The 12,744-nt window shown below is 56.5% G+C and overlaps 2 protein-coding genes across 2 annotated transcripts; both read left to right on the top strand.

Moving 5' to 3' along the window:
• The first annotated feature begins 666 nt into the window (after nt 1-666).
• On the top strand, nt 667-4,159 carry MANF (mesencephalic astrocyte derived neurotrophic factor). The gene is made up of 4 exons (XM_074344804.1): nt 667-766; nt 1,467-1,594; nt 2,398-2,539; nt 3,728-4,159. Exons 1-4 carry the CDS (start codon nt 682-684, stop codon nt 3,910-3,912), a joined length of 540 nt encoding a protein of 179 aa, XP_074200905.1. The 5' UTR covers nt 667-681; the 3' UTR covers nt 3,913-4,159.
• Nucleotides 4,160-6,280: 2,121 nt separating this feature from the next.
• RBM15B (RNA binding motif protein 15B) lies at nt 6,281-9,411 on the top strand. The gene has a single exon (XM_010969111.3). The coding sequence runs from the start codon at nt 6,414-6,416 to the stop codon at nt 9,108-9,110; it is 2,697 nt and encodes an 898-aa protein (XP_010967413.2). The 5' UTR covers nt 6,281-6,413; the 3' UTR covers nt 9,111-9,411.
• Nucleotides 9,412-12,744: the final 3,333 nt, after the last annotated feature.

The raw sequence follows: 12,744 nt of genomic DNA, 5'->3' as shown, positions 1-12,744 counted from the left end.
CGGGCTCCGGCCACCCGCGGCTCAAGCGAGTGGGCACCTAAGCTGCTGGGGAAATTCGGCCATGGTCATCCCGCCTCGCAGGTGCTCCCCAAAGGCCAGGTCCCCCGCCCACGCGATCGTTTTTAAAAAAATAAAGAAACCTCTTCAGAGCGTTGCCTGCAGCCGGCCGCCCTCCCTATCCTGTCGGGTTGTGGCTGACCCCAGAGCCCATGACCTGCGCCACGAGTCGGCGCCTGGCCGGGGAGGTCGGCAAGGTTTTTCAGGCGGGCGTTAGGCCCAGAACAGGGCGTATGCTGGACAACTCAACAAGCCGCGGGGAAACGGCCGAATCCCACTTCAGCCCACGGTGCCCGGCCTCAGTCACAACCGCTGCCCATACTCAAGATGGCCGCCTGAGCCGCTTCCGTCGCCTCTGTGGCCGCTTCCTGCGGGCTGCTCTGGTTCAATCAGCGGCCGACAACTGTCTAGGGCCGAGGGCGGGCGACCCACCAGCCAATGGGGGAGGGTAGCGTGGAGCCGCCGGTCTGGGCTCCGAGGAGCGTGGGCCAATGGGGGTGCGGCGGGTGGGAGGGGGCGAAGGCCTCCCGCCAATGGGGAGCTAGGGCGCGCGGCCGGGACCTGAGGCAGCGCCGCGCGGCGGGCGCGGTTCAGTCGGGCGGTGGCGGCGGCGGGTGGAGGAGGATGTGGGCTACGCACGGGCTGGCGGTGGCGCTGGCTCTGAGCGTGCTGCCGGGCGGCCGGGCTCTGCGGCAGGGCGATTGCGAAGGTGCGGCGGGGTCGGGGTCCGTGCGCTGTGGCCGGCCAGGCGACGGCGCTGAACCCAGTCAAGCCGTGGGGCCGCCGAGAGGCTCGGGCTGGAATGGGCGGGGGTGGCGGCGGCGGCCGGCCCCAGAGGGGTCCTCCCGAGTTGGGGCCGACGCCGGGCCTGGAAGAGATTTCTTGGACCTAAAAAGCATTGGTCCGACGAGAAAAAGTTGGAACCAGATCGTTGAGAAAACTTGGCCTGAAATTGAGATAACGCCGGAGTTTTGGTCCTTTCCCATCACTGGGCAGAGGCTCTCGGGAGCGTCCCTGGCCCGGTTGGGAGTCCTAAGGGCCGGCCTTCGGCACCGCGCCTGGTCTGGTAGGGTTGCAGAGCCGCATTTCAGGGTTCGGTATTGTATTTGGAAATGAGCAGCATTTGGATCATTTTCCTTTTCGGCCTCCAGTTTGTCCATTTTGAGGGTCACAGTGAGTCCATCTCAAGGACACGTGTTCAGTCTCGGCTTACACTTTATGGAAAGAGCAGACAGAAGGCGTTTGTGGGTCATTAGGTGATGCTCGTTCCCCGCATGCCTTGGGTGTGCCAGGGGACCCAGCAACCTGGAGCCCCGTTCTGTCCACCTGTGGGCACTTGAAGAAATCCGGTGATGGAAAAACACCCTTCTCCATGTTTGCTGAGCATCTCTCTTCCCTCTCTTTTCCAGTTTGTATTTCTTATCTGGGAAGATTTTACCAGGACCTCAAAGACAGAGATGTCACATTCTCACCAGCCTCTATTGAAAAAGAACTTATAAAGTTCTGCCGTGAAGCAAGAGGCAAAGAGAATCGGTTGGTGAGTAGCCATTTGACCCTCCCCAGGCTGGCCTTAGCTGGCGTTTAACCCTCGGCTTCACCAGCCTCTGAGTTAAAGGTCCTGCCCACTTGTCTGTTCCGGAGGCCAGCTGCTCTCTCAGTGAACTAATGTGGGACTGAAGTGCTTCCCGTATTCTGTAGGTGTGATGTTACCCTCTTACTACTGATTAAGCATCTGTCTACTGTGTGCTGTGCACCAGGACTACTGGGGAGAGGAATGATAGACAAATGATGCAGTGGGATGGGTGTCATGAAGAAAATGGACCAGGGTGGTATGGTAGAGGGGGTGAGTGCTGATTTAGACAAAGTAGTCAAGAATTCTTCTGAGAAAGGGTCATCATTGTGGTGGGGGAAGAGCATCCCAGGCAGAGGGACCAGCTAGTGTGAGTGCCCAGAGGCCAGAAGTCTTGGCATGTGTGAGAACCGAAGAAGATAACAAAGTGCACACTGGGTAGATCAGGGCTGAACTGAGGACGAGAGCCCTAATGAAAAGATGGCTTTTGTAGCTTTAATTTCCCTGGCTGTCTCTGGTTTGTCTGTCTTTCTGTTTAAAGGTTTGAACCCTGGTGACTTTTAAATTCATACGGTGGCTGTCAGCTCTGGGACCGAGTGTGTAGTGAGAGCCTGGGTTGACACTGACTGAATCTGACTGCCAGTACAGGCGGGGACATGGGAGAATGAGGCCCTGGCAGAGAAGGAAAATGTTTTGAGATGTCAATACTCTTTGGAGAAGATGGCTCTCGAGTAGCACCTCCTGAAGGCCATTGTCCTTTCTTGCTGCAGTGCTACTACATTGGGGCCACAGATGATGCAGCCACCAAGATCATCAATGAGGTGTCGAAGCCCTTGGCCCACCACATCCCTGTGGAGAAGATCTGTGAGAAACTCAAGAAGAAGGACAGCCAGATCTGTGAGCTCAAGTACGGTGAGTGTGGCCAGGCCTTGTGCAGGCAACACTGTAGCCCTTCTGTGCTCCGGCAGTGATGGACTTGACTTTCTGGCTGGGGAGGCACGGGGAACTAGAGCCTCTGTGAGTGTGCCATGTGGCCTGGTAGGTGGTGCCCATGGTGCGGGTGGGGGGCGGCCTCAGGGTAGAGGTCAGAATCAACCTCTTTGAGGAAGTGACACTTCAGCAGACTCTGAAGGAGGTAGGGGGTTAGTCCAGGGCACAATCAATAGAAGAGCATTTCAAAGGCAACCCAGTGGCATGACAGGTGGGTGGTCAGGTCCCAGAGGGCAGGTGAGTGAAGATTTGGCTTTTAGTCTGAGGAAAGATGGGACTGTTAGTTTTGGAGCACAGAAGGGATGTGGGTTGACTGGGGTTTAACAGGCTTGTCCTGACTATAAGCGCTGAAGGCCCAGCGATCTTTATTTTAAGAAGTGCTGTGTTCCATCAGCCAAGCCCAAGGTTATGGGCTCATGGCATCTCTCTTGCTGAATAAGTCCGTGGTGGAAAAAACACTCCAGGTCTTCAGAAAGTCAGGGGCAGGAATATTGTCCTCTTCTGTAAAATTTTAAAACGGCACCAGCATATTTCATTGTGAATTGAGTGTCCAAGGGCCTGTGTTTGCCCACGTGCCTCAAGGATTCCAGGTCTTCTGAGAGTGATCCTGGTTCAGTGCTGATGGCTCAAGGTCTCTGCATGGTCACAAGTGGTTATGGAGAGTGAGCTCCTAATTCAAACGGGCCTGACCAGGGCCTGTGTTGGGAAACTGGGGCTAGGGGATCTGTCTACTCTGTCACGCTGTAGCTGTCCTTCTACGGTGATGTGAGCTCTACTGTGACTACTGAAGAGGCATTTGGAGTGGGAGCCACATTCCTCCTATACAGTTCCTCCTGTAAGGACCGTGTGGGCTCCATTCCTGTCCCTGGTGACATTGCACGTCTGTGGTGGACGTTGCCAGCATGAAACTCACCTTCCTGGTGAAGGGACCTTGGCCAGTTGCCCCTCTTGGAGGCAGTGGTCACTGACACACATGCATGTGTCTGGAAGTGTCTCTGCCCCTATGACCAGGAGGGCTGCTTGTTTAAGGGATGGTTTGGCTGTGCAGGACTATTGGGGGTCCCAAGCTGCTCCTGCCCAGCTGGTTACTCTCCCTGCTCTCACCTCCAGACAAGCAGATCGACCTGAGCACAGTGGACCTGAAGAAGCTTCGGGTTAAAGAGCTAAAGAAGATCCTGGACGACTGGGGCGAGACGTGCAAAGGCTGTGCAGAAAAGTCTGACTACATCCGGAAGATTAATGAACTGATGCCTAAATACGCCCCCAAGGCAGCCAGTTCACGGACTGATTTGTAGTCTGCCTGATCCCTGCTGCACCTGAGGGGAAAACAGTTCATCTGTGTCTTCCCCAAACAGCCTTTTTGTAATTTATTTTTTAGGCCGGCTCCTGACAAAGTCAGGTGTGAAGCCTGGAGCTTTCCTGATGATGCTGGGTCTACAACATCCCCTTGGGGGGATTCACTTTGTTCTGTGGCCGGTTTACTCTAGGACTTCGAAGTGTGTCTGGGATTTTTTTATTAAAGGAAGAAAATTTCTAGCTGTCCTTGGAGAATTAAAGTGAATACTGAAATAGGATTTTACCCCGAATGAAGATTTCACCGGTTTATGCTTTCCGGTTTACAGAGTTTTCAGGTATATTCACATTTGTCCCTCAGCCACCAGCCAGTACTGGAGATAGCAGGGCAGGACAGGGGGACCAAGGCCTGCGGGGTTGTACAGGACTGGAGCAGGGCCTGGGGAGCAGGCTGGGCTTGATAACCCTAACCCCGCATGGACTATCTTATACCCACATGAGAAAGGCTGACATCAGGGCTTGGTGTGAACCCTTGTGGAGGGGATGTATAGTGTGCTTTTTCTGCAATGATGTTTTCAATAACTGCAAATGTTCAGTACTGTCACATTTCTAAAGATGCTCTTGGCCTGGCTACCTCCACCAATCACTGTCCAGATCTTGCCATCTACTCGCTCATTTGGGTTTGTGGTCTAGTGTCAGTCCCAAGCCTCTGATGCCTAATTGGGATTTTGCAAGACTGGAAGGAGTTGGTTTGTACAACAAGCTGAGGAGAGGATGCCTTTTGCCTTTGTTTACCCAAGAGAAGTCTTAACAGTTGAGGTCCTGAGAGCTTGTAAGCAGAGTGTCCCTAGTGTCTGATTTCTAAGTTGCTCTCTTTGGGGTTGGTGCTTGGGAAACCCAGTTGCCTGCGTGAGCTATGACTCCACAGAGACACTTCTGCTCCTCATACCTGCAGAGACCACCTGAAGGGAAGGACTAAGAAGCAGCACTTTCCAAGGAATTGCTTTGACCTCAGGTCACATCCTTTGTGCAGCGGATCCATTTGCCTATTGGAAGGGACTTCAGCCTGCTGTAAAGTCCATCAATGCTTGGTAGCAGCAGGACCACATATTTCACTTCCACCACACCATGTCTGAGGAAAGCAAGAAGGTGGAGCCACTTCTCAGGCCAGGCCTTCCCTGTTAGGGGAATTAGAAGGGCTGTTAAGATTTAACAAGCATTGTATCCTGAGCCCCTGAAAAGTGCTGGAGCCAGAAGTCTTAGAAGATGGAGCTGTCTCCCCTTACCACCCTAGGTCTGTGTTTCTGTGGCCCCCGTGTCCTCCAGGCCACACTGAACAGGGAAAACAACCCAACTACTACCACCCTAGGGCTGATAGCCAAGGTTATCTCTGCAGGGCTTAACTCCTTTCTGGAATATTTCCCGAGGCACGAAGTGTTACAGGTGTTACTTCTGTTTCCTCTTGCACGTGCCTTAGTCATTAACAGGAGCTGCTTTCTGGTTGTGGGAGGAGGGCAGGGCTGTGGTGCTCTCCACTCCACACTTTCTGTGGCTGAAGTTGGGTCAAGTTCTGCTGCGAAGCCTCCAGCAACTCTCCCTGGAGAATGAAAGATTCCCCAAGGGGCTTGGGCACGTGGGCAAGACTCCCGTCACCTTACCACCGGGAGAGGTAAGTGTTGCAAACTGAGTAACCACTGGTTTTGACCTCTTTGCCAGTGGCTCGGATGCCCAGAGCAGAGGGCAGGGCCCCGAGGCACCAAGGAGCCCATTCCCACTCCAGGAACTGCAGGTTTACGATTCCGGGTTTCTGTGCCTGGGCCTAGACGGGTCTCGCCTTCCTGCATGCATAGCCAGAGTCCTCATGGCCTTTCTGGGGACCAATGCCGGTGAACCTGAATGCAGGGAGTCGGCGTGCGACTTAGGGAGTGCCGTGTTTTGGTCCTCGCGTTTGTCAAGCCCCGAGTCGAGTTAGGAGATGCCGTGGCAGGGTATGGGGGTCACCCAAGCCTAGTGCTGGAATTGAGGGGAGCACTATGTAAAGAGGGCGCTGGGTCAAGGCCTAGTGCCCCCCACGCCTACAGAGGCTGCCACTCCACCCATCAGTGCGGGCTCCTGACGCGGGAGCCAGAGGCCGGGGTCTCGCAGCCTGCTGAGGTCGGGGACCGCAAAAGCCAGCTCTCGAGGGCGCGGAGCTCTCGGTCGAGCGGTGGCGCCAGAGCCCACTGCGCGGCCGCACTAGACCATTTGCCGCTGGGTCACGTGGCACGGGGCGGCGCAGCCGGATGACGCACGCCCGGCGGAGCTCTCGCCCCGCCCGTACGGGATCACGTGGCCGGCGCAGCCTGATAACGCAACGCCCAGCTCCTGGGCTCCGCTCCCGCCCCGCCGCCGCGCCGAGTCCTTTTGTCCAAGATGGCGGCGCCGGGGGCGCTGCCTCCTCGGCCGCCGCCGCCGCCGCTGTGAGGGGCCTGCGGGCCGCCCGCCCGCCTGCCGCGCCGGCGCCATGAAGAGGCAGAGCGAGCGAGACTCGAGCCCGAGCGGGCGCGGCTCGTCGTCGTCGGCCAAGCGGCCGCGGGAGCGCGAACGGGAGGCGGAGGCGGGCGGGCGGCGGGCGGCGCACAAGGCCTCGGGTGGCGCCAAGCATCCCGTTCCAACGCGGGCCCGCGACAAACCTCGCGGTAGCGGGGCCAGTGGGAGCGGGCATCGCGACGGCCGCGGCGCCGGGGACGCGAATCACCGTGCGAGCAGCGGCCGCTCCTCCGGTTCGGGCGCCGGTGGCGGGGGACGCGGTGGCAAGGCCTCAGGGGACCCAGGCGCTTCAGGGGCTTCGCCCCGCGTGTCTCCACTACCACCTCCTCCACCACCACCCGGGGCCGAGCCTGCGGGTCCCGGCTCGTCGGCGGCCGCACCCGAGTACAAGACTCTGCTCATCAGTAGCCTGAGCCCCGCGCTGCCCGCCGAGCACCTCGAGGACCGGCTTTTCCACCAGTTCAAGCGCTTTGGAGAGATCAGCTTGCGGCTGTCGCACACGCCTGAGCTGGGCCGCGTGGCTTACGTGAATTTCCGGCACCCACAGGACGCGCGTGAGGCCCGCCAGCACGCCCTGGCCCGCCAGCTGCTGCTCTACGACCGCCCGCTCAAGGTGGAGCCGGTGTACCTGCGCGGAGGCGGCGGCGGCGGCGGTGGTGGCGGCGGCGGGAGCAGCCGCCGAAGCAGCAGCAGCAGCGCCGCCGCCTCCACGCCGCCCCCCGGGCCACCCGCGCCTGCCGACCCGCTCGGCTACCTCCCACTGCACGGCGGCTACCAGTACAAGCAGCGTTCGCTGTCCCCAGTTGCCGCCCCGCCACTGCGGGAACCCCGCGCCCGCCACGCCGCCGCAGCGTTTGCCCTGGATGCTGCCGCCGCCGCCGCCGTAGGACTGTCCCGGGAGCGGGCCCTGGACTACTACGGGCTCTACGACGACCGCGGGCGCCCCTACGGCTACCCGGCCGTGTGTGAGGAGGACCTGATGCCTGAGGACGACCAGCGGGCCACTCGCAACCTCTTCATCGGGAACCTGGACCACAGCGTGTCAGAGGTGGAGCTGCGACGGGCTTTCGAGAAGTACGGCATCATTGAGGAGGTGGTCATTAAGAGACCCGCCCGTGGTCAGGGTGGTGCATACGCCTTCCTCAAGTTCCAGAACCTGGACATGGCCCATAGGGCTAAGGTGGCCATGTCAGGCCGAGTGATTGGCCGCAACCCCATTAAGATAGGCTATGGCAAGGCTAACCCCACCACACGCCTCTGGGTGGGTGGCCTGGGACCTAACACCTCACTGGCAGCGCTAGCCCGGGAGTTTGACCGCTTTGGGAGCATTCGGACCATTGATCACGTCAAAGGGGATAGCTTTGCCTACATCCAGTATGAGAGCTTGGACGCCGCCCAGGCCGCTTGTGCTAAAATGAGGGGCTTTCCCTTGGGTGGTCCCGACCGCAGGCTGCGTGTGGATTTTGCCAAAGCAGAGGAGACTCGGTATCCCCAGCAGTACCAGCCTTCACCCCTCCCTGTGCATTATGAGCTTCTCCCAGATGGATATACTCGGCACCGAAACCTGGACGCTGATCTGCGGGTGCGGGATAGGACCCCCCCACACCTCCTGTACTCAGACCGAGACCGGACCTTTTTGGAAGGGGACTGGACCAGCCCCAGTAAAAGCTCTGACCGCCGAAACAGCCTCGAGGGCTACAGCCGCTCAGTGCGCAGCCGGAGTGGTGAGCGCTGGGGAGGAGATGGGGACCGGGGCCTGCCTAAGCCCTGGGAGGAGAGGCGGAAGCGGAGGAGCCTTTCCAGTGATCGCGGAAGGACAGCCCACTCCCCTTATGAGGAACGGAGCAGGACCAAGGGTGGTGGGCAGCAGGCGGACCGAGGCTCTGATCGCACCCCTGAGCGCAGCCGCAAGGAAAACCACTCCAGTGAAGGGACCAAGGAATCCGGCAGCAACTCCCTCAGCAACAGCAGACACGGGGCTGAGGAGCGGAGCCACCACCACCACCATGAGGCTCCAGACTCTTCCCACGGGAAGAAGACACGAGAGGGCGAGCGCAATCATCGGACCATTGAGGCTGAGCCCAAGTCTCTCGAAGAGCCAAAACACGAGACCAAAAAGCTCAAGAATCTTTCAGAGTATGCCCAGACACTGCAGCTGGGTTGGAATGGGCTTCTAGTGTTGAAAAACAGCTGCTTCCCAACATCTATGCACATCTTAGAGGGGGACCAAGGGGTTATCAGCGGTCTCCTCAAAGACCACACTTCTGGGAGTAAGCTGACCCAGCTGAAGATTGCCCAGCGCCTTCGACTGGACCAGCCCAAGCTCGACGAGGTCACACGACGCATCAAGCAGGGGAGCCCCAATGGCTACGCAGTGCTCCTAGCCACCCAGGCTTCCCCCATTGGGCCTGGCACTGAGGGGATGCCCGCGGTGGAACCAGGCCTACAGAGGCGGCTTCTCAGGAACCTGGTCTCCTACTTGAAACAGAAGCAGGCTGCAGGGGTGATCAGCCTGCCAGTGGGTGGGTCCAAGGGCAGAGACAGCACAGGCATGCTTTATGCCTTCCCGCCCTGCGACTTTTCTCAGCAGTACCTCCAGTCAGCACTGAGGACATTGGGCAAGTTAGAAGAAGAACACATGGTGATAGTTATAGTAAGAGACACAGCCTAGCCCAAACCTGTCTTCTCCAGCTCCACGTTTGTGTCACAAAAGCAGTTATTTTAAAATCTGAATCCTCTGCTGGGTTATTTCAGTTCATTTGGTAGGGGACCAAAGTCCTGTCCCCCACCAAAGCTAAGTTCTTAGGTTTTGGGGGGGTTTTTTTACAGTGATGAGAAGGGACTCCTGTCATGTTGGTTTCTAGTGTACGAGATCCTGTCTGCTGTGTTCTGTATTTTTTTATTTTTTGACTAACTGTATGGAAAGCTGTCAGTAAAGCCTTTGTCAGAGGATGGATTTTTAATCCTGCTCAGCTCCTGGTTTAATCACGTTTTTGTTTTTGTTTTTTGTTTTTTTGCTCAAAGAATGGAAGGCTTTTCCCCGCTACATGCACACAAATGCCCTGTCATCTTTCCACCACTGGCATAGCTCACCGTCCTGCTGCACTAGTGGGTCTCAGCCCTTCAGATCTTTGGGCTGTCGGGACTATGTTCACATTTTTTAATCTTGGCTGAGAGCAGGTGGGTTTCAGTCTGCACGCAACCCTGCCTTGCCAACCAGAGGACCCCACGCACAGGAAGGGGTTGAGCCTAAGTCTGTACCCAGCAGCTGTGGTAGCTACTAGTTTTTGTTTTCCTGCCCCAAACTGTGTGTGTCCATCAAGCCTTTTTGAAGACAAGTAGTCTTTAGCAGTTGTGTGGTCTTGTAGTCATGGGAGGAGCAGTGCAATATTGATGTCAAGGGGTCTTGGTGCCATGGATCCGTGCAGCCTCCTTCTCTCGTTCAGCCTCCCTTCTAGCCTTAATGCAGCAGCCCAGGGATACCCAGTTGGGAGACAGAGCTGCCTCAGACTCCCAGGGACACTGGAGACCAAATGCTGGAATGGAGGGTGGGAGGCAGCTTTCCTTGGACTTTTTCTTGAACTTTACCCGGTGTTTGAATTCTTTTTTTTCCTTTGGTTGGTTGGGGGTGATGTGTCAATGGAGTGGGCCTCTGCCCAGTCTCTAGGGCTTTGTGGGAGACACTGAATCCCTGGGGCCCGAAGAGTTTTTGAGCGAGTATGGCGGGTTCGGAAGAGGCTGCTCTCCCCGGGGCAGGCGAGAGTGTGTGCCGAGGCCACCTGCCCTGCTGTCGAGGTGGGGACCACTGGGGGAGGTGCTTCTGTGGGGAAGCGTCGCATTGCCAAGGTGTTGGGCAGTGCTCGAGCTCAAAACCACTCGAGCTGAGTTGGGGAGGAATGTGGAGTCATCCTCAAGCTGGTAGGGAAAGATGGCTTGAAGGAGTCTTAAGTTCTGTGGCGACCTGTCTCTGCTATGGTAGTGTGGCCAGCATTGGCAGAAAAAGCCAGCAGTGTTGGGTCAGGAAGGGAAATCAGTCACACAGCAACTGACACCACAGAGCACAGCCCAGACACTATTTCAGGATGTTTGTGGCAGTTCAGATGTTCCAAAAGGATCATTGTCAAGGGTGAGGGAGAACAGAAGCTCCAGTAAGGGAAACAAGTCCCTAAATGACCAGGAACTCTGGGTTCTGTTGACCATGCCATCCCCTGTCTAGGTCTGGTGACTACCCTGGCTGGCACGAGGCAGCACAGGTGACAACTCATGCGGTGGAAGCTGGGGCTCAGTGCGGACTGCGTGCAGAATGCACGCCTCTCCACAAGGACAGTGGGAGGTGTCTTTTCAAGACCTTGGAGATCTAAGGTAAACAAGGGAATGTGCCTGGGGGAAGTGCCGCTCACTGGGCTTCAGCTGGTGTTCACGACTGAGAACAAGCATGTTCGTAACGGAAAACATTAACATAAGGAAGTGTGTTATGTGCCTGTTTGTACTCGAGCTTTGGCCACAACTGCCAGGTATCTGAGCAAATCAGTGTGGGGCACAGTGGCACCATTCCGGGCAGGAGTGGGCCTCGCCTCGATTAGAGCAGATGAGGTAGGGGGTGTCTTGAAGGCACACTGACAAATGCCATGGGCACAGGTCACAGCCACCTTGCTGTATTTAAGCCTGAAACTTCTCTGGGCTGTTCCTTCATAAAGTGGGTGCTCAGGACCCAGAATAAATACTATGCCTCCTAGCTTTCCCAGACAGAAACCTAAGAAATCTGGTTGGAGAAGACACTTAAACCCTTGCCTTGTTCACCCTTCTTCAGGGATAGGTGCTTTCTGGCCCCAAAATGAACTAGAGTGTTGATGAAGAACCACAGCTTGTGTGTGACTGTCTCTCTTGCTTGGACCCTCTTCTCAACTCCTTCCTTCCTTTCGCTCTTAAAGACACAGCAGGTTCTGTGACCGTCTCTCAGAAAGGCCTTGACTAGTACTACGGGGATCGGTCAGGTGGTCAAGGCCCTGGCAGATGTATGACATGCCCCCAGGGAGAGGTTTAGCTGCAGGCACCCAGTGCCTCCACCTGTGGTTCTGGTCCTGTCTGAGGTGTGGCTTTAACGCAAAATTTGCATTGGTGTTCTGCTACTGTTCCACTGTTTCTTCCTGAATTACTCAGAGCTCAAGCCCTGGCAGAGTAAGAGGGCTGATGTTTCCTTAGTCTCTTAGGGCACTTCCCTAAGGATGTGTTGTCAAGTCGACCAGGATTCTGCTTTCCTGTAGCAGGTTCCCATCTCCACCCAAGAGACCTGTGGGTGCTCCCAGCAGCTGCTGGCAGAGCTCAGGGAGACTGTCTCAGCTGAGTTGATGGCTAGAATATAATGCTTTTAGTACTTCTGGCTTTTAGCCTGTTTTCTTCTAATGCACCAGCAGAGTATTCCACTGGGTAGGTGTTAGCAACCCCTTTAAGCTAAGGCCTCTGCTCTCTGGAGGACCAAGAGGTGCCTGAGTGACACAGGCCCACTTCCGCATGTGTCATACATGCACAGTGCTCTGAAGCCCAGCAGGGCTTTACTGGCCCCTGATGAGTTTAGCTATCTTGTCTTGCTTGTTTACTTCACAAGTTTGTCCTCTCTTCTCAGCAGAGGGAGAAAAATCTCTTTAGCTATATCATACCTATAAGACAGAAACTGGGCAAACTCGAAGAGACTACATTCTATTTATTGTGGGAAAGATGGGGGTGGGGTGAGTGAAAAGGTAAGAGCAGCTGGTCCTTTCCCTGGTGGTGGCACAGCTGAACCACAGGCCAGTTTTCAAGGCCTGTGAAGTACCTGCAAAGCCAGCCCGCCCAAGCCCCACAAACTGCCAAAACTGAAGAAGTGCCCGGGTCTACCGTTGTAGTCCCTTAAAGGTACAGTAATGACAGTCACCCAACTACAGGGATGGCCAAAATGCTTTTGCTCCTTAGCTTTGCCAGCTCATTGCTCCAAAACTTCCCAGGACCCCTACCTTTCCAGCTCCACCAAATCTGTACTCCGGAGCTGCCTTCTTGATTCAGAACCCAGGATAGAGATGAGATGGGCACACAGTGAACGATGCCCTGAGCACCTCCCTCAACCCCATGCCTGGTCCTTCTCTGGGGGAGAGCGGCAGGCCAGGGTGAGGCACTGTAACTAAGCTGCTTTTCTCCCCAGAGCGCTTTATTTGGGCAGAATGTGTTCTCACCACCGTGCTGGACTGCCTCTCCTGGAAGGCGTCCTCTCTATTGCCTGGCTAGCGCTGCAAGGAAAGGGACAGACCCCCACTTTGGTAAGAGAACAGGGA

Source organism: Camelus bactrianus, chromosome 17 (genome assembly GCF_048773025.1).
Source record: "Camelus bactrianus isolate YW-2024 breed Bactrian camel chromosome 17, ASM4877302v1, whole genome shotgun sequence".
Taxonomy (NCBI): Eukaryota; Metazoa; Chordata; class Mammalia; order Artiodactyla; family Camelidae; genus Camelus; species Camelus bactrianus.
This window is presented reverse-complemented; position numbering and strand designations above follow the sequence as displayed.